The 18,698-nt window shown below is 34.5% G+C and overlaps 1 protein-coding gene across 1 annotated transcript in view; it reads right to left on the reverse strand.

Annotated features, from left to right (window-relative positions):
• LOC119632547 overlaps positions 1-18,382 on the reverse strand; it is a 104,352-nt gene extending 85,970 nt beyond the window's left edge. The window contains exons 1-4 of the mRNA XM_038025499.1: positions 18,053-18,382; positions 4,957-5,010; positions 1,113-4,858; positions 902-977 (exon numbers count right to left, since the gene is read on the reverse strand). Of these exons, the coding sequence (XP_037881427.1) occupies positions 902-977; positions 1,113-4,858; positions 4,957-5,010; positions 18,053-18,073 (3,897 nt within the window). The 5' untranslated portion in view covers positions 18,074-18,382. The remainder of the gene's footprint in view (positions 1-901; positions 978-1,112; positions 4,859-4,956; positions 5,011-18,052) is intronic.
• Positions 18,383-18,698: the final 316 nt, after the last annotated feature.

Below are 18,698 nucleotides of genomic sequence, written 5' to 3' on the forward strand. Positions count from 1 at the left end.
TATGTCGAGCGTACCGAATTTTATCAGAATATCCTAAAAAATTGCAACCTGTAGCTTGAACACAAATTTACATGAACAGGCATCAAATGGACAGACAGAAGGCCATAATATTAGGCGGGTATATCTTAAATACTTTTGCGTGTTACATACGTCCGCACAAACGTAATATAACCCGTGTTGTACAAGCGGTGTAGGATGCAATTATTGATCCCATCAATTTTTCCTTCAGTTTTGTTTCTAATAATAATTTCCTTCTTTTATATAATTGTCGTTCCGTCGATAAGCTTCCTGGTGTGGGAAAATCAAAATGGAGCTTATACTACGACTTCAGGTAATTATCTCAGCCTTTGCAATTTTAATTATTCCATTGATATACAAGTGAACATTATTGGATACTGAACATATATTTCCTTATAGTTGGCAATTGCCTATGAACATTTTCCTGTAACAAAATCAGCATCGCTTGATAATTTGATAAACATAATTAATTGTATATATATGCTTTTCGCTTTTCTTCTCTTCTCTTATCCTATTTTATCTTATCTTCTTTTCTATTCTGTTGTCCTAGTGTGTCTTATCTCATCTTATGTTACCTTTTCTTTGCCTTGTTTTTTTTTTTTTTTCTCCTCTCTAAACATGCTCAACAAATAAAATAATTCAACAATTTATATATATTTGAATATCTGCCTTACGATGAGCAAAATTGACTCGGTCCGGTAGAGATACATAAGTAAATAAAACGCCGGTTTTTTGGGTGTTTTAATAACGAAAGAAAGAAAAAAACTATTATTAACTTAGTGGTCGTGATGAGAGAAAAACGCGATGGCCAGCTTTTTTTATAATAATTCAATCGTAATAGAAGACTTGTGAATGCAAATGTTTTTATTTGAACTGTACTTACTTTTTGTTCATAATGGGGCGTTTGCAAAGCTGTTATTGCTGTTTTAACCATGTGAGGATCACGCTCGTATTCGACTCTGCAAAAATGTAATAAAACTGTAGCACGAGTTCCAAAAACAAATGCATATAATTTTTATTACAAAGAGAGTACCATGAAACTTTTTTTCGTCTCCATGCTGCTCCTGCTTCCTTTTTATTAGCGATAAACTCACCTATCCATAATCTGTATTACTGGCATCTGCGGAGTACTATCATGTATACGCACTTGATCGGGTGTTATCTCTTCTAAAAACATATTGCGTTGTATAGGCATTACTCCGAAGGTCGAACCATCCAGGAAGAGTGGACTTAATGGACGGCATGAACCTCCCAAAAGTTCATCAATATTTTGATGACGTGATATAAAAAGCTTGCTACTGTTGTCATAGTTCTGCCTATTATTCACTTTATGCTGTGCTTTTGCGATCACATGTGCTTGGTGATTATTTACTTTCTGCACTTTTGACATTGGAATGTTAGGGTACAGTGACGGCATTTGCTGAGTATCCTCTCTATATTCAACGGGACTGGCGCATTGGCCAAGTGGTGGCGGACGCTCTGAATATTCAAAATTAAACGAACTACTTAATTCAACATTGACATCACTCACACCGTTACTACATGATTGATGGTTGTTATTAGACCCAGACGTCTGCGATGTTTCGTTTTGGTGCTTTTGTTGCTTTTGTTCTTTTTTACTATTATCTAACCACCATTCCTCCTCGTCGGAATCGTTATGCTTAGATTTTGTATACTTAGCTTCCTTTTCAGAGGTGTCTTGCCACCAAGCTTTCTCTTCTGAATCCACACGCTGTAGATTGAAAAGTTTTTTGATCGGTCCTGCCATCCACCATCTTTTCGGTTCACTATTACTTGAAGAAGTCTCAACATTTTGATCTTTTAATGAGGCAGCTGTTGTAGCTTCTAGTGCTATTTCGTGGCTTGGCTTCACGGCTTCTGGATATTCCTCAGTTGTCCACCATAGTTTTTCCCCAGAACCTACGCTGCATAATTTTAATCGCATCGAATCTTCTTGTTCAAGTGACTCGTTTATTGCCTTGCCAATTCCATTATTGTCCCAGCATTCAGTCTCCGGCACTGCCAGATTTTGAGGTAAAGATTTCCTTTCTTCCTTATCGTCACAATAAAAATGTGGTTTATATTCGGCATCACTATGCTTAGCGATTTCGTCAGTCTCGTCGGTTGTTTCATTTGTCCACCAGTCTCCTTTCGTTAAAGCGGATTTATCGTTTCCACTTTGAGTCGTTGGCAGTGAATTTAAATGATCAGTTCCTTCCTCATCATTATCATCATCATCATCGTCGCCTTGCTGATTTAAAGTTTTCAAATCATCATCGGCTAAAGTATCGTCTTCATCGTTCCTCAACCACCAATCCCGTTCACCCGATTCAATATGTCTTGCCTTATAACCCACTTCTTCAATATTATTGTAATCTAAAGCTGAAACGGTATCAATTTGACGACTTGTATCTTGCCACCAGCTGGGCTCTTCTTGATCTGTGATCGAATCAGTGGTGGCTGTTGTCGTCGTATAGGAGGTCAAGGATTCACTTTGCATTTCCATAGGGCTCATACAAGTTGACGTTTTGTTTATTCTGCTTGCGTCTAGACAGCAAGGAGATGAATTTGTTTTCGACTTTGATTTAGTAGAAGATTTTCTTTTGTTTGAACTATTCGTTTTTTCACAGGAAATTTCCTGAGTCGTTTGACTACTACTATAATTTATTAAACTATCGTTTTTCGTTGTTGATGTTTTCGTTTCGAAATTTTCGCTAACACTGTTGCTCTGCTTTGCATTGATGTCGGCATCACCGCCCGAACTCTCAGAGCTTTCGACGAATATCTGCTCGTCGCTATTAGCATCTTGTTGATGAGCTACAAAGAAATTCGAAACACTCGATAATTTTTGCAAACGCCTTAAGGGATTTTTTTCCGATGACGAGACATTGTTAGATTTGCTTGACGTCAGCACGCTAGATGATGATTCAGTTTTGCTTACTTTTTGTGTCGTATGGTTTGCTATTGATTTGGCAACCAAATTTTTTTCATTGAACGATTTTATCACTGCTACATCCGAACTAGTCTCACTTTCTGCTACTGTAACCACTAAGTTCCCCTCTTTGTTGTGTTTCTTCTTCGCGGCCTTTCTTGCCGGCTTCTTGTTTTCACTAGAACTTTCTGCACCACTTGAAGATGACGTCGCTATTGCAACGTTAGGCATTGTGCCACCTGTACTCAGTTTACTACAGGATTGTTTAGAAATTATGTTGTTGCTATGTCTGCTCGGTGGGGAAGAAGTGCTTGGCTTATTGTGACTACGTAGCCGTAATTTGCTATCGGGTGCAGTACGTCTTGCAGAACGTGAAGAGGCGTTACTCACTTCTGAACCCGCACTGGGTGAACGTTCTAAGCCTTGGGTAACGTGTAAGGCTCCATTTAACACCTCTACACTATTTAATTGAGCGTCAGATTCCGTACCCGAACTCGGCGTCCGAGATTTGCGGGGTCGATCCGTAGGTCCCACGTTTAATGCTGATTTTCTAAAATCCTTATTAGGTAGTTTGCTAGCTGATGTACTAGACGAGCTTGTACTTGCGTTAGTGCACTTGGCAAGATATTCATTTTTTGGTACAACTGGAGGTTTACTAGCACTAGCGCTTAAATTCTCAACAGAAGATTGACGAGAATTTAATTTTAGCGCCTTAGGCGGAGACAGTTTCATTTTCACTAGCGGTGATTTCGTGCTCTTGCCACTGCTGGTGTTATTGCCATTGCTAATATTGTTGCTATTGCTGGCGGAAGTAGTTGCGTTGGTGGCACAACTGGAACTGGAGTTGTCCTCTTTTTTGTTATCACTCGAACTAGACCTCGAAGTTATTGCAAGAGGACTAACACTGTAACGTAAACTTGTGGAAGTATAGCGATCATTATGAGGACTATAAGAAGAAGAAGCTCTGCCACTCAAGCCAAAACGTGAATAGCGCGAAGAATCATCCAGGCGATCTGATTGTATTTCTTTTTCTAACATAACGGTTTTCTTAGTAGATCTTTGAATAGTCTTTTCAATTGTTTTAGCTATATCCATACGGCGACTTCGTTGTGCACTACTTGTACCCGGTGGATTGGGTGATGTTGCTCGATTTACTACGGTTATAGTTATAAATATCTCCTTCTCTTCTTCTTCTTCATGTGAAGCATCAGTCTCTTCGTGTTCTTCAATTTCTGCATCATCTTTGCAATCCCTACTGGATGTAGGCGGTGGTTCGACTTCTACATCAGTTTCGCTAGATCTACGATTACTGGAATCTTTCGTTTTACTTAGTGTACGAGCTTTAATGTCACTAGAAGATAAATATGATATAGATTTATCTGGGACACTTGGAACAGAGGCTCTCACAACATTGTTTGCATTATTGTTATTTCCATACCGCCCCGTATAGCTGGCAACGCATGTATTTCTAGACGAACCCGAACGAAAAGAATTCAAGGCAGAATAACCAATTTTGCTTTTTTTGTCCACAGCAGGACTGGGATCTCGTGATTTGCCTCTTAACGAACGATTGACTGGGCTAGGATCTCGACTTTTTAGCCGATTAGTATGCTCTAAATTGGCAGGGCTAGGTTCTCGTGAATATCGCCCCAAGGAGCTGGCAGTGGAACCATAACGTTTAAGAGACGATGTCCGGGATCCTGAACACTCTTCTCTGGCACTCGTATCTCTTTCGGGTTTATTAAGTGTAGTGGTTATGCTAGAGCCATAGCGGCTAACATACGTAGAGGCCGGAACTGAAGGAGGATCTCGCTTAATGCGATACGTCCCTCCCGAAAATGATGGCCTATATGAACTGGGCGAAGACAAAGCGGAAAAACGAGCGCTAACATCATCACGCGACGAATACTAAAAGAAAAAAAAAGAAGAAAGGAAAATAATTAAAATCAAATAAATTTTGCTTAGCGTTTAAAAGCGCTTAGCTTGCTTTATATAAATTAACCTACCGAACTTCCAGTACTGGATTTGTAAGAAGATGGTAGTGATGATTTCCAAGGACTCTACAAATACAAAAAGAAATAAAGTAGAAACATTAATGCCCTCTTCTAGTCAATATATTCAATCAAACATTATCTGATATTATCGAATGCACCCAGACAATTACAAGATTCGCCCAGACATATTAATTAACAACAGACGCCGGCTTCGGACATCTATGCGATCAATGGGCCACATACTCACGAACCTATAACGCAAGCAGATCGATGTGATTGTAAGTAAGTAGCATTTCGAACACAACAATTAATTGAAATTTTCACAAATGGTTTTATTGCGCGTTTTTAAGGGCAAAACACTTTACTTGCCAGTCACTTCGTATTAAATATTAAGAAATGTCGGTCTTATTTCTTTTGAAATGTATGCGTTAGTGTTTCCTTGGCAACAATTATCTTAACGATAACGCACGCACAAAGCAATTTAACAGAAGCATTTAATCAATTTTCGTATGACAGCATGCATTTGAATCGATTGAAGACAGAACGCAAATCTTCCCCACATCAATCATCGTTCGTATGCAGATCTTATACGATACAAAAAAAGGAAAAAAAAAAAAAAATAGATCCACCAAGACTATATCGAAGTCATAAAGAAAGAAGTCATTGAAAGTGGCTCCACTTTAATCTGGAATGAATTCAAAAATTCCCAGTTCACAGCGAGACACGATATACCTAGATGGATGACCAAAATTACTCTTCTTATGCGCGCATACTTTGTCAAGTTTAATCTATTTATTATATGGTGACTATGTTTGGAAAAAAAACCAGCGTATATGAGTTTATCATCTCGCAGGTTTATCTTGTCAATGTAAATTAAAAAAATAATTGCACCCTACAACACTCGTAGTGCAAAGTTATACTAAGTTCATGCGGGATGTATAAAATATCGGAAAGGATTTCACGTAGACCCACCTCCTTTTATACCAATGAAATCAAAAACACTCTCTGAATCCATTTAACCTTCTCTGTCTGCCTGTTCGTCTATTATAGTTGCATTCAACCTACTTAGCGCAAGCTTTAAGATATTTTGACGATATTTGATACACTGCCAACAAATCATTGCCACGTAATCTCGTAGCCCACATTTAAAATGAATAAAGCAGAAATAATTGGATAAAATAGACCTCGTCCTTTAAGGTTAGAGAAAGATCAAGAGAATCTTGTCATATATTCAGCACATATCTACGTCTGTCTATATAGTTTGTGTTCAACGTAATTTTCGCACTGTTGTAATGAATTTTGTTTTTTTTTTTAGGGCGGCATCTTGGCCCAATGCGAAAAGGGTTTTGTTCTATGTTTCCAAGAAATATGCCAATTCCCAGCATAATGCAGTGAATGAAAGTATTTCGACATAGCAAGAATATGTGAAAAATTTCAATAGCAAAAGTGTACTTTTTCATCCGCTCTTCCCACATCTTCAGAAATGCTCTTAAAAAACATAAGTCGTCGCATGGCAATAAGATTTAGGTTTTACTTTATTTCTTGCTAAAAATTCATCTTATAGAGCATTGTAACATATAAATTTACTATTTTTAAATTTGAATCATTTTTTTTTTTGTTTTTTTTCTTTTTGAGCCCGCTCCTACTTCTCATGAGAAGTAAGTATTCATGTAACAAGAACCTTTGATTTTTATTATTTTACGACGGCAATGATGGTCGGCCCTTAAAAGTCTACCTATTCTCGCAAATTGAACTGTGGGCTATTTGTGTGTCCACGGTAAGAAGATTATCATTATCATTATCAATACATTTGTAGTAAACGCCTACATTAGGGGGAATGTAATGAATCTAAATAACGCATAACTTTTCGACTCCAATTGTTAAATATAAATTCTGCTCCTCTATCTATGTGTCTGCCATTCAAAACTGTAATTGTTACCAAACAGAACTTAAATTTGGTACCTCAGTACGTTCAAGTAAGTGTGCTTACATATAACTACATATAACTACATATAACTACGGTTGGAAACGTGCACGAAAGCATGTTACGTTACATTCATTCCTTTGCCAATATTTATATATAAACCATGCATACACGCACGTTAAGATTTATTTCATTTCCCGCCTTGTCCTTTGAGAATTTGCATATTTGCGATGTTTGGAATATCATTGCTTTTCAGTAAAGCCGATAATATTGTCAAATGGCAGCGAATATATGCACATGCTTTTAATATTTGATAAGAATAGTGTGGCGTCTAGATTTTTTTAACAACTGACGCTGCATTGACAGTTTGAATATAGCCGGGAAACGAATCATATATGTGCTGTAGATCACAGAAATAAATTATTAGCAAGAGAAGCGTTGCAGAAATCTTGCCTCTCTTGTTTTTTTTTTTTTTTTTTTTTTTTTTTTTTTTTTTTTTTTTTTTTTTTGTATACCCACCGACGCGAGGGTGCGAGTGTCTTCACTTTATCAAAACGTTTAAAACAATCAGAACAAAGCGTTAGAGACTCTGACAAGTATTAGTATCAAATGCTAAATCGATCTACAAATGTACGCTTGCTATCTGTTCGTATCAAAGGGTCTTGTTTTACAAAAATTAAGACATCGTCTTTGAATTCGGCAACAACTGTCGAAGCTCTTACTTTGATTGATAAAAGATGAAAGGTAAAAGGATACGCCCCCAAAATCTGAGAACAATTCTGTTCTCAAAAACAAAATGTCTGGATTCTTAGCTCATTACTCATGAAGCATAAGAGATACAGTAATTTCCATCTACATTTAATAGGTTATCCTACAGTCCCTGTCGAAAGGTGCAAAATATCTGCAATATCTATGCAGTGTTATAGAGTGTTATATATCAGTTCGTTTGTTTAAACTTTTTTTTCAAGAAGAATAAAAGATTTAGACACAGCCAATTATCATTATACCCTACGCCACGTGTAGTAAAAGATGTATTAGGTTTGTCCGGAGGTACGTAACAACAATAAGGTCTTAACATACACCCAACTTTTATTATTATCCCAATTGATTCAAAGTCATTTTCTGAATCAATCCAAGCTTGTCTGTCTGACCAAGTATTTTTGTGTTCAACCTACAAATCGGAATGCTTGAGATATTTTGATGAAATTTTATACACTAATGTGCTTTGACGAATGCTGCTGAAGATGGCTTTTCAAATTACTCGCCATTACTCTTTTTTAATATTTTATGATGCAAATTAATCCACAGTAGCAATTAAGCAAAAAAATTTACGTTAGAGAATTTGAATCATATTAGTCTATTTTTCAGACCCTAATATATTTAGAGGTTAAAATGAAAAGCAAACCCTCATATAGGAGGAATCGCGACTTTCAAGCCTTTTATGGTGGAAACTCTAAAATAATAAAATGGTTAAAAAGTAAACTGAATTTACTATTTTTGGATGACGCCATATGATGTTTTGGGCATTCTCCAATATGCGGGCTTTCACGAAAAGTACGCCCTTCCCTTAAAAGAATGTGTAATATTTAGTGTATTATTACCAAAACGACTGGATAACTATACTGGGTAATAAGGCGTAGAGTGTCCATTGGTAGGCCTTGCCGAAAAATAATGTTCTTTCTTGTTCGCTTAGTCGTTGTTGTTCGGTTTGTTTTTCTTCTTTTTTTTTTTCGTTTTATGAAAAGCTTTCAGGGTTCAGTCGTTTTAAAAATGAGATGAAAATTTTTTAATTTGTTCGAAAGCAAAATGATTTTGCTGTGCGGACTTCAGAACAATTATTTTTTGACCCTTTTTGGCTTAATGGCATTAGGATAGGCAAGTGAAGACTATTTAGATAAGCAATTGAAAGAAAAATTGAAATGAAATTAAAATTAAAATAGTAGGTGGAGGCCCTCTTTCTCAAATCATCTGAGAGAAGCTGTAGGTTGGTTGACGGTCATCTTCAATTCTTCGTCCAAGTAGTGCACACACATCTGAAAATTGCTGATAAAACACTGAAACTTGCCACACCTATTATTAATTCACTATCGAAATACTAGTAATAGGAATGTCGTAGATGAGCTCGAGACATGACACGATCCCCCTACTTAACAAAACTGGTTTTCTTCTCAAGAAGATATCTTGGACTTTATGTTATTTAAAGGACAAACTTAAAAAAACAATTGCGTTCCATTCAAATTTTTTATATTTATTTCTGGCGAAATAATAAAAATTGCGGTTTTTTGTTTTTGTTTTTCTTTTTAATGCGGCGTAATGTGTGGATTGACCACAAACACAGCTGAATCCAAAGCATTTTCAATGAAGCTCATTCCAGTAAAACATTTCGAAAATTTCAATCTACACATGGAGCAAACAGACGCTTAATGTAACAAAATGAACAATGAATTTATCTCAAGTCCTCACTGACACTGCAGGCATCCGCACAAAGTTATTAAACCCTATTATAAGCTACATAGGATATAAAAACGCCTATCGGAAGCAAATCGAAAAAAACAATAGCATTATCTATATGTATCCACACTTACTTAATATACTTAAATAACTTGCTAACTTACTACTTAATGTACTATGGGTTAATTAAAAATGTTCCTTAAGGTTTCATTTAAGGTATAGGGTATATCTAGTTTGTGCGGAGATATGTCACACTTAGGAGGATTTATGATAGGCTAATTGATTTAGAACAGCTCTCTGCCTCGACTTAACTTTCTCTCTTTGTCGCTCTGTCTGTCTTATTTAGTATTTACTTTAGTATTATACTCATCTTATAGATCGCAAAGTCCTAAGCTGTTTCAAGGAAATTTTTTTCCAATAACGAAATCTATAGAATATAAATCAGATTGGACCCGTCGTAGGACTACTCACCCTGCTATGAGCTTGTATTTTGAAAAACTCACTTCGGCATGCCATAGTATATTTACCGATGACCATGCCCAAGCATCGCGTTTATACTTATTCTAAGATAATCAATTTAAATGAATTTCAAGAGCAGCTTTAGCTAGATTTGGCTTTTTCTGGTATAAAATTTTGTACAAATATTTCTCGATGCGAAATTAATCTTGAGATTGGGGAGTTGACACGCCTACAATAACGAAAGTACTCTTTAATATATACAACGTATATTTGTTTTATTTATTTTTTTTGTTAATTTCTTTCAACGACACATATATGTACGTTTGGCACTCATTCATCGATTTCAACAGCATTTTGATTTGCGCTCAAATTGCAAATGCGTCTAAAACTATTCGCGTGCCATTTTCATTCATTCGCATACATACATACACAGATCAAGAAACTTATACATATACGTATGCTGTCCTTACGTTCTTACAGATGTTACGACACAGTTAAACATTACATATTTTTAGTGTTTTTCGAAAGAAGACAAAAGATACTATGCTTGGGATGAATTTGATCGATTGACGCTTAAGTTGATATATACATTTTTTCTTTTTTAAAATTTTTCGAAATGTATAAATGACGCCATTTGAATAAATCTCTAACTTAAGGGATTTTTCTATTGGGCCAATATGAGCAGATTAGGAGTACTTATAATACATCTTAATTAACTTGGGCAACAAAAACAATTCAGTTCTTGTCTGTTTATTCCACTGTCGATGAATCTGTTGGTCAGCCGAGCTTCGTCCCGTGACAAATCAGATCACAACAAGTAAAAAAATTATTCTCGGTCGTTGCCGAATCTCTCATATCCGTCACCAAAAAAAAAAAGGAAAAGATCTAAATTTTCTTATTCTATAATACAGAGTGGGCGCGACTGATTGTTGCTATTAGCAAAATAAAATTGGAACTTTATGAATAATAACAAGACAGCAGGAAACCTGGGAAACAAAGGAATTCACAGGAATTTGTTGAACACGTTTGTGGGCATTGTAGGCGTGTTCTTTGACCGCTTTAGGTCATTTTCAAATTCGTTTGCGAATTTCTAGCCGATATCTTCATTTTTGTGAACGACGGAATGTTTACTACAAACACTACACAGTGCAGGGCTTACAGACAGACCGGCATGCTTAAGTGCATCCAGAATTTGAAGCTGACTGAAGAATTTACATACATAAAGGGGTTTTTGAAGCTGGTTTCTGCGCGTTATAAAGGCATTGAAAAAAAATGAAATTTTGATGTACTCTATAATATTGGGTAGGTGTGATCGATCTTTCCCACTTTCGCATAGGAATTGTAGCATCGTAAATGAACAAAAGGCAATTTTTTTTTCCTTTTTGAAAAACAGAGGAGAACATTTTACGTAGTACTGTACCGATTTGGACAATTTTCAATACCAATACCGTGTAAGAGCTTGTAATGTTTCTGCCAAGTTTGAAGACGACAGCTTCATTGTTGGTGGACAGATGGACAACCAAATAGATAGGATAGGATAGACAAACGAACAGACAGATAGACGGGCCTGCATAAATCAATTCACAATTTAATGCGGATCAAGAATATATATGCACTTGTGCGGAGTTTTCTTGTGGGCGTTGCAAAGGTTTTGATAAATGAATATACCCTTGCTTCCCAACCCAACATGGCTAATCTTCACAAAACTACAAATTACGAAAACTTACCAACACTGTTGTAAACGATACCTTCGAGTGAAAGCTATGGTAATACGTTTATCTTAAGCTTTGTCCCAATTATATGACATCTAACTAATCCTTACAAACACATATGTTATCAAACATTATTTAGCTGTATTAAGTTCTTATGAATTGCGGTAAAATATTTGATCTGGTCAGTGCTGATTAATGAAATCGAACTTTTCTTTTACTTAGGTATTAAAGAATTTCGTCCATACTATCATTCAGTTTTACTACAGAATTTTTTTTGCTAACCCGTGACTCTATAATAACAGATCTGCAAACGACCAGGATATATCTGCTAGATTTTCGAAATTTTATGATAAGCAGATAAACTATGCAAAGCTTAGACATTTCACTTACTAATATAAAATTTCCAAGCATTTCTCTCTTAATAATGTGGAAAAGTGAAAAATGTTTAGATCACCTTTGCTATCATTCCGTAAAATACTTTGAAAATTTTATCAGCATTTAGTTTAAATGCTTTCGTTCTTGTTCAATATTTAAAATTTTAAGCAACATAGCAAGCTTGGCTTAATATTTCACAACGGCAAGGATAGTCGGGGGCGTATTGAAGCCGCAAATTCGAATAGTCTAAGACACGTTTGTCCAAAATTTCACCATGATTAAGATGGTCTGAAGCGTACTTGATTTCGAAAATCACGGTGATCAAGATGGTCTGGGGCATGTTTCCTTACAATTTCACCGAGGTGAGGATAGTTTAAAGCGTTTTTGATTGCAAATTCATAACGATCAAGGCGATCTGAACGGGATATGGTACAGAATTTCTCATTGATCAGGTGTGTAACCTGAAGCGCATACTGTTACTTTAAACAGATTATCAAGGTTTTACAAATTTCTAGTCTGAACTCTTAGTGAACTCTCATGCCGATAATTGTTAAGAAAATTATTTTCGTTATTTATGATTTCCATTATCATGACTAAACTCGGAAAATGTACATAAATCCAATGTGATACATATTTAACATATTGTCTTGAGGCGACGTCTTGAACTTCTTCGAACTTGACTTTATAAATGTTCGGTCAATTGTCATAATCAATTTTAATTTGCAATGATTTATATGATTCTTCCTAATTAATTATTCAATTGAATAAAAGACTTAAAGGCTTAATTTGATTTCGACTCTATTAGGTGGGTTCTGTATATACAGATTATTTTCTAAGACTACTAAATGCGCATTAAAGTCCCTTTAATAATATCAAGAGAACTGACATGAGCTTAATGAATAACCTTGAACTAATACTTGAAATTGATTTTGATATGAATAAATGTTTGTAAAGCAAAATTCTTTAATAGCTCAAGAGTTTAATTAATAATTCTATATGATGTTGTTTAAAGTGAATTTTATTGCAATTGCTGGCGAATTCAAAGCCATGGAATTCATAGTGAATTAATTTCACGTGGGAAAAAAAAATCGTATAAATATAAAATATCTGTCAAGTGACTTTATAATTATGAAGAGGGGTTTCTCAATGGAATGTCGACTCGAACCCTTAATCAATTACGAAGAAGAGAGTAACGAGAGTCACCATCAATGCTAATGAAATATTTATATTCATCAAATCATTTTAGGAAATGAAACTTTCTTAAATGAATTCCAATTTTTCTCCCAGCTCCAGCTTCCACCATCATTCCTTACCACCCCCATCCCTAAATGTATTTACCGAGGCACGTCCTTTCAGCAGCTGTACTCATATAAGTGAACGAAAGAAAAAAACAACAAAAAGGTTTACGAAGGTCGTATGCAGCTGCTAGTAAGTTGGCTTACTTGAGCATGCACATATATGTAATTAATTATCTAACAAGTTGTCTATTTACACAAATAATCGCACAAGTTCTTATTTATCGAAACGACGAGAGCAACACTTTTAGATCATTTTTATAATGATATTTTTATAAAATATCCGAAGGGATGTGGGAACCTCTGATTTACAATCAAATATGGAAACTTAGGATATATAAAAAAAACTCATCTAAACCATAGTATGTGGAAAATAGCAATGATCGTGATGACGGCGATGACAATAACAACAAGAACAATAGCAGCAGCAGCATCAGCAATAATTTGTTTAGTCATTTCGATATATTAAAGGAGATATTTATATAAATTGATTGCCTAAGCATGTTTTCGTATAAATGAATTGCATACGGAGGGTTTATCTTAAAAATAGACGAATTTGTGTAAATTTTCCAAAAAAAAAAAAATATATAAGAGAAATTCTTTAAATTGTGATCACCTTTCAAATTATCGTAGATTTATTTTTTGGTGACATTTATATAGTAAGAGTGAATGTATTTTTAAAATTTTTATTAAAATAGTGGGAGAATAATTATATACGCTCTCTCTCTCTCTCTTTCTCTTTCTCTCTCTCTCTCTCTCTCTCTCTCTCTCTCTTTCTCTCTCTCTTTCTCTTTCTCTCTCTCTCACTCACTCGCTCACTCACTCCCTCACTCTCTCTATCTTCCTTCCTTTCTCCCGGTACCATCATTTATATGAAGAAATGCGATATAGAAAATTTTCAAATTTCAATTATCCTGAATAAAAGGGTTCAAAAATGTTAGTTTAATAGTGTTCAGTCTAAAGCTGATATATTAAATTCATGCAGCACGCTTTGCCATTAATTTTGTTCTACAAGATTATTTCATACTTAAACCGGTCTATTTACATAGTCTGCACCACTTCTATACCAGAGACTGGACTGTTTTGCGTATGAGACTTTGTGTAACAATTTAAAGCAAGAATGATTTTCTGAATAAATTTAAGCTTGTCAGTCAGTCGGCCCTTTTGCCCTTTAAAGTAAGGTTAAGGCATTTTCACGGAATTCCATTTCGAGAAAATCATTATATTGAGAAAGTCTTCATTTTTCAAAATGCAAAAGAACAAATATTTTATTTGGATATGTAATCCACATTTTTGGGTTCGCCATGATTTCGGTTTATGTTTTTTTACTACACTAGAGTGTACTATTCAATTGCCTGGATTTTACGAATCAAAAAATTTCTTTTAACAAATAATAAGATTATATCGGGCCACGACCTAACTTTAAATACCCTACACTATCCTACTAGTTATTTATTTAAGGGTTTTCCAAAATTAAGCGTTATATGGGAAGTGATCGGAAAAGTGATCCGTTCCGAACAATTTTCAGTGCAGCAAATTCCGTCAAAATAACTCAAAAATTGTGATCTGTAGGTTGAATATAAGAAAGCAAAACAAAACAAACAAACGGAAAGACGGATAGACAAGCTTAAACCGATTTAGAAAATGGCTTTAATTATATGGAAATTCAATGTAATTTATGGTAACCGAGTTTTTAGGCTTGATGAAGCCTGAAAATATTACCTTGTATCAGTACTGAATACATTTTATGAACTCTGTATCAGTTCTTGTTCACATGTGCGAAGTGATAGATACGGACAGTTTTAATGCTGAAGACATGCAACATATTTCTTTGTATTGCGCAATTTCGACAATTACTTACAGCCACTGCATCACTAACGATAATTTGTCTAAGAAACTCATGGACGCTATGATTGAAATCCAACGAACTTTTTCACTGCATGTTCACAATTGCAATGTTTTTTAAAATAAAAAAATTATTTAACGCTTAAATGTGTACTCTTAAGCATTGCATGTTATTTATTAATTTTAATGAAGTGCTCTTTGGGATTTTTTTGCTTTTTATTTTTGTTTTTTTCGTTCTTCTTTTTACTTATAAAAGCTACAGCTTTACTTAACATTGTACAGAAACTGACTTATAGGGATTGAAGGCGTTACCAGGTTGAGTACATTTCCTTTACAAATATGAGTGGAACTTCCTATATAATATATACAATCCATATTTCGAAAACTTCTAATCTTCACTGACACATCACATACTGTGGAACGGCCGAACATATACAAAAGTATACATATTTCATATAGACATTGATTTTAATCTGAGATGATTTAAACTCATTAGCATATACAACGATGGTTAATATAATTTTGCGTGCTATGGCTCAATACATATATGGTGACTAAAGAGCAAGCAAATAGATAGGCCTTAGAATGATTACGCGGAACCTTCGCATTAGAAACAATTTTTGAATTTAAAGAAAATCTTAACCGATTGCACCTCTAATATTTTAATAAATACTTTGGTTAATCTAATTGACTATATGGTGGTGACCCCACCAGAGTAAGACACATCTGGATAAGATGAAAAATTGCTTACATTATACAGATAAAACCAGAAATGCTTGTCATACTTAGACAACAAATTTTTTTTTTTTTTACTTCAATAAGTTCAAATATAAGCGATTATAAAGCATCCGCCATATGATGGTAATTATTTTTAATTCAAATGGAGTTAAGTTTCCGAACGGTACAGATCATATGTTATACTTAAAACAATGTTTGATTGACCATTTTAAAGCAGGAAAAAGTGAGAATATTCTTGTGGGCTATGACCCTTCCTTTCACTTAACATAGCTACTCAAATAACGGCTCCCCAAATAAGTGATCTAATCTAAACATTTTTAATAATCTTCACCCTTAGGCTAAAACACGTCCATGTACCGATTTCCATTACAATAATCTCAAAAATTTGCACTTATAAGTTAAAGACAAGACTACAAGACCGTCAGACGAACAGACAACACTAAATCGATTCGGAAAGTAATTCTCAAAGTGATTCTAAATCAATAGATATATCATAAAATGGGTCTATTTCAAGTCCTTCCGGGTGTTGTATACATCCGCTCTTGTACCATAAGTAGTGTAGGGTACAAAAGGTAAAAACATTATAGGCGAGCGAGGCCTTCTATAAAAATACCAACGCAAAAGGAAGGTGATCTTAGTCATAATAGCGTTTACTTGGAGCTAGGCCCAAAACATGGGCTGACTTGGTTGAAATTTAACAAAAGTGCTGTTTTTGTAGCGCTATATATAGCATACCGATAAACAATTCGATAAAAATCACATAGCACTCACACAGGGTTCACAAATAATTTATCTTCACTTTCGTAACGCATGCATATATAAATGTATTCATGTTTTTTGTCTACGATTAGCAATGATTGCTTTTATCCGCAAAGCCAAAACTTGACATCATTTGCGCAGCTATATAGAATTCAAGTAATTCTATATAAAATTGATTCAATTCAATTCGCAATACAAATGCAATCTTATGCCGAGTGCAAGAGAAGCACAACTAAAAAATTAATCTTCTTATCACAGATATTATTATTATTATTATTATTATTCTATTTTCGTCACAAAGCACTAAAAACTAAACTTTGTTGCTTTATAAAAGATACAGTCCGAAACATTTACCTACATGGCTCAAATTTACTACAGTCAAGTATGGAATGTAAAATGTGCCTTAGTTTTCATGAGAAATCTTACGCAGCGTGGAGTGCGGAAAAATAGACGTATAGTTGATTTTAATGGCAAACTGTTAGTTCTCAATGCGAAATATTAAAAAGACTTTTAAATACCCTACAGCGCATTGTCTAACACAATTCTTATTTTTGCCATAGAGCATGTTTTTATGGGAACTGTATATTCAAAATTAGTTTTCTTTGCAAGTGAAGATTTACTTTCGGTAAAAATGGTTGTGCCCAGGAGGTTCAAAAATTGTAATACACATTCAAAATTCTACTTCAGTTAATGTGTATATCCAACTGCTATTTGTGGAGTAATTTTTATCATAAAATACTAAAACTTAACGTTTTCTGACCTAGGATAGTCGGATCCAAAAATAGGCGTGGCTGGTCCAAATTGTGGTGCATCGAATTTCTTTTGTCTTCAATTACTATTATAGATTAAGATTCACCATAACATTTTAAAATTTGGAAATTTCTGGCCTACAAAAATGCAATACATAGGGAGGTAGGTGTCTTAATAATAACGCGAGCTAAATTAATTTTCGATAGAGATCGTCCATGGTCGAAAACACGTCAGTGTGCCATCCTTCGCTGAAATATTGCAAAAATTGCGATCTGTAAACTCAACACAAAATACATGGAAAAACATGACATGAGCAGACCGACAGACGGACAGACATGCTTAAATTGAACGGTATAATAAAAGTGCCATCTATCGTAACTACTTCCAGACAAACTTAACACGCTTTGTAGCGCAAGTGCTATAAGGCGTAAATAGAAGAAACCCTAATGAGGAGTTTTCCAAAATTCGATTTGAGAAATTTTATTAAATGTTTGTACTAAAACAATTTTTAAAAAATAACGCTTTCAAGAAAAATTATTCTACTCTATTACTTATCTAATATGAACTCTTTCAGAATGCAAAGACCCGGCAGTATCACGAAGAGTTCAGAATCGAAAAATTATGCAAAATTAGTTCAAGTTGTGAAAGTAAATAAAAGATTATTGTCTTTGGGTGATTTCCTAATTTGTTTAAATAATAAATTCATTTAGACAACAACAACAACAACAACAAAAACAACAATTAGTATCTATAGCAAAAATTAAAAAAAATAAAAATTGGAAAAAAATTCTTTTACTTACATAATTGCGATACGAAGACATAATTTGTCTTTAATTGCTTTTTCAAAAGTGTTTGACTACTGCTCGGCTTGAAGATGCATGCAATTAACTTGCTTATAAAAAACACATAGCGGGACGTTGCTTTTTCTTTTTTTTTTTTTTTTTTCTTAACTTTTTTTTTTCTGTTTTGATAAAATGAATTTTTGTTTTGGTAAAGTCAAATTTTTTTTTTCATTTAGGACGTAAATAAACACGCCATTGGATATTCGGCACGTGGATGCACATATGTGTACTCCTACCGCAATTAAAGCACAAACCTGAGTAAATTAAAATAAAGTTTTTTTTTTTTTTCTTTTTCTTAATACAATTTTTCCAAGTATTTTTTATTTATTGCATTTCTCTTTTATTTTTAAGGCATTTCTATATAGTTAATTTACTTTATTGACATATTTCGAAAAGAAAAAAAAAATTATTTTGTTAATTTCGTCAAATATATAGAGTAGGTTTGCTCGCACGTTCTTAATCAATATCACTGTCAGTGGCGATGTGATAATATTTTCATATTCTTTACTGCGAATGTCTGTCTGTTAATATTGTATGAAACTTGCCAAAGCTTTCTTGCTCTCTCTCTCTCTCTCTCTCTCTCTCTCTCTCTCTCTCTCTCTCT

This window comes from Glossina fuscipes, unplaced genomic scaffold (genome assembly GCF_014805625.2).
Source record: "Glossina fuscipes isolate IAEA_lab_2018 unplaced genomic scaffold, Yale_Gfus_2 1, whole genome shotgun sequence".
In the NCBI taxonomy this organism is placed as follows: domain Eukaryota; kingdom Metazoa; phylum Arthropoda; class Insecta; order Diptera; family Glossinidae; genus Glossina; species Glossina fuscipes.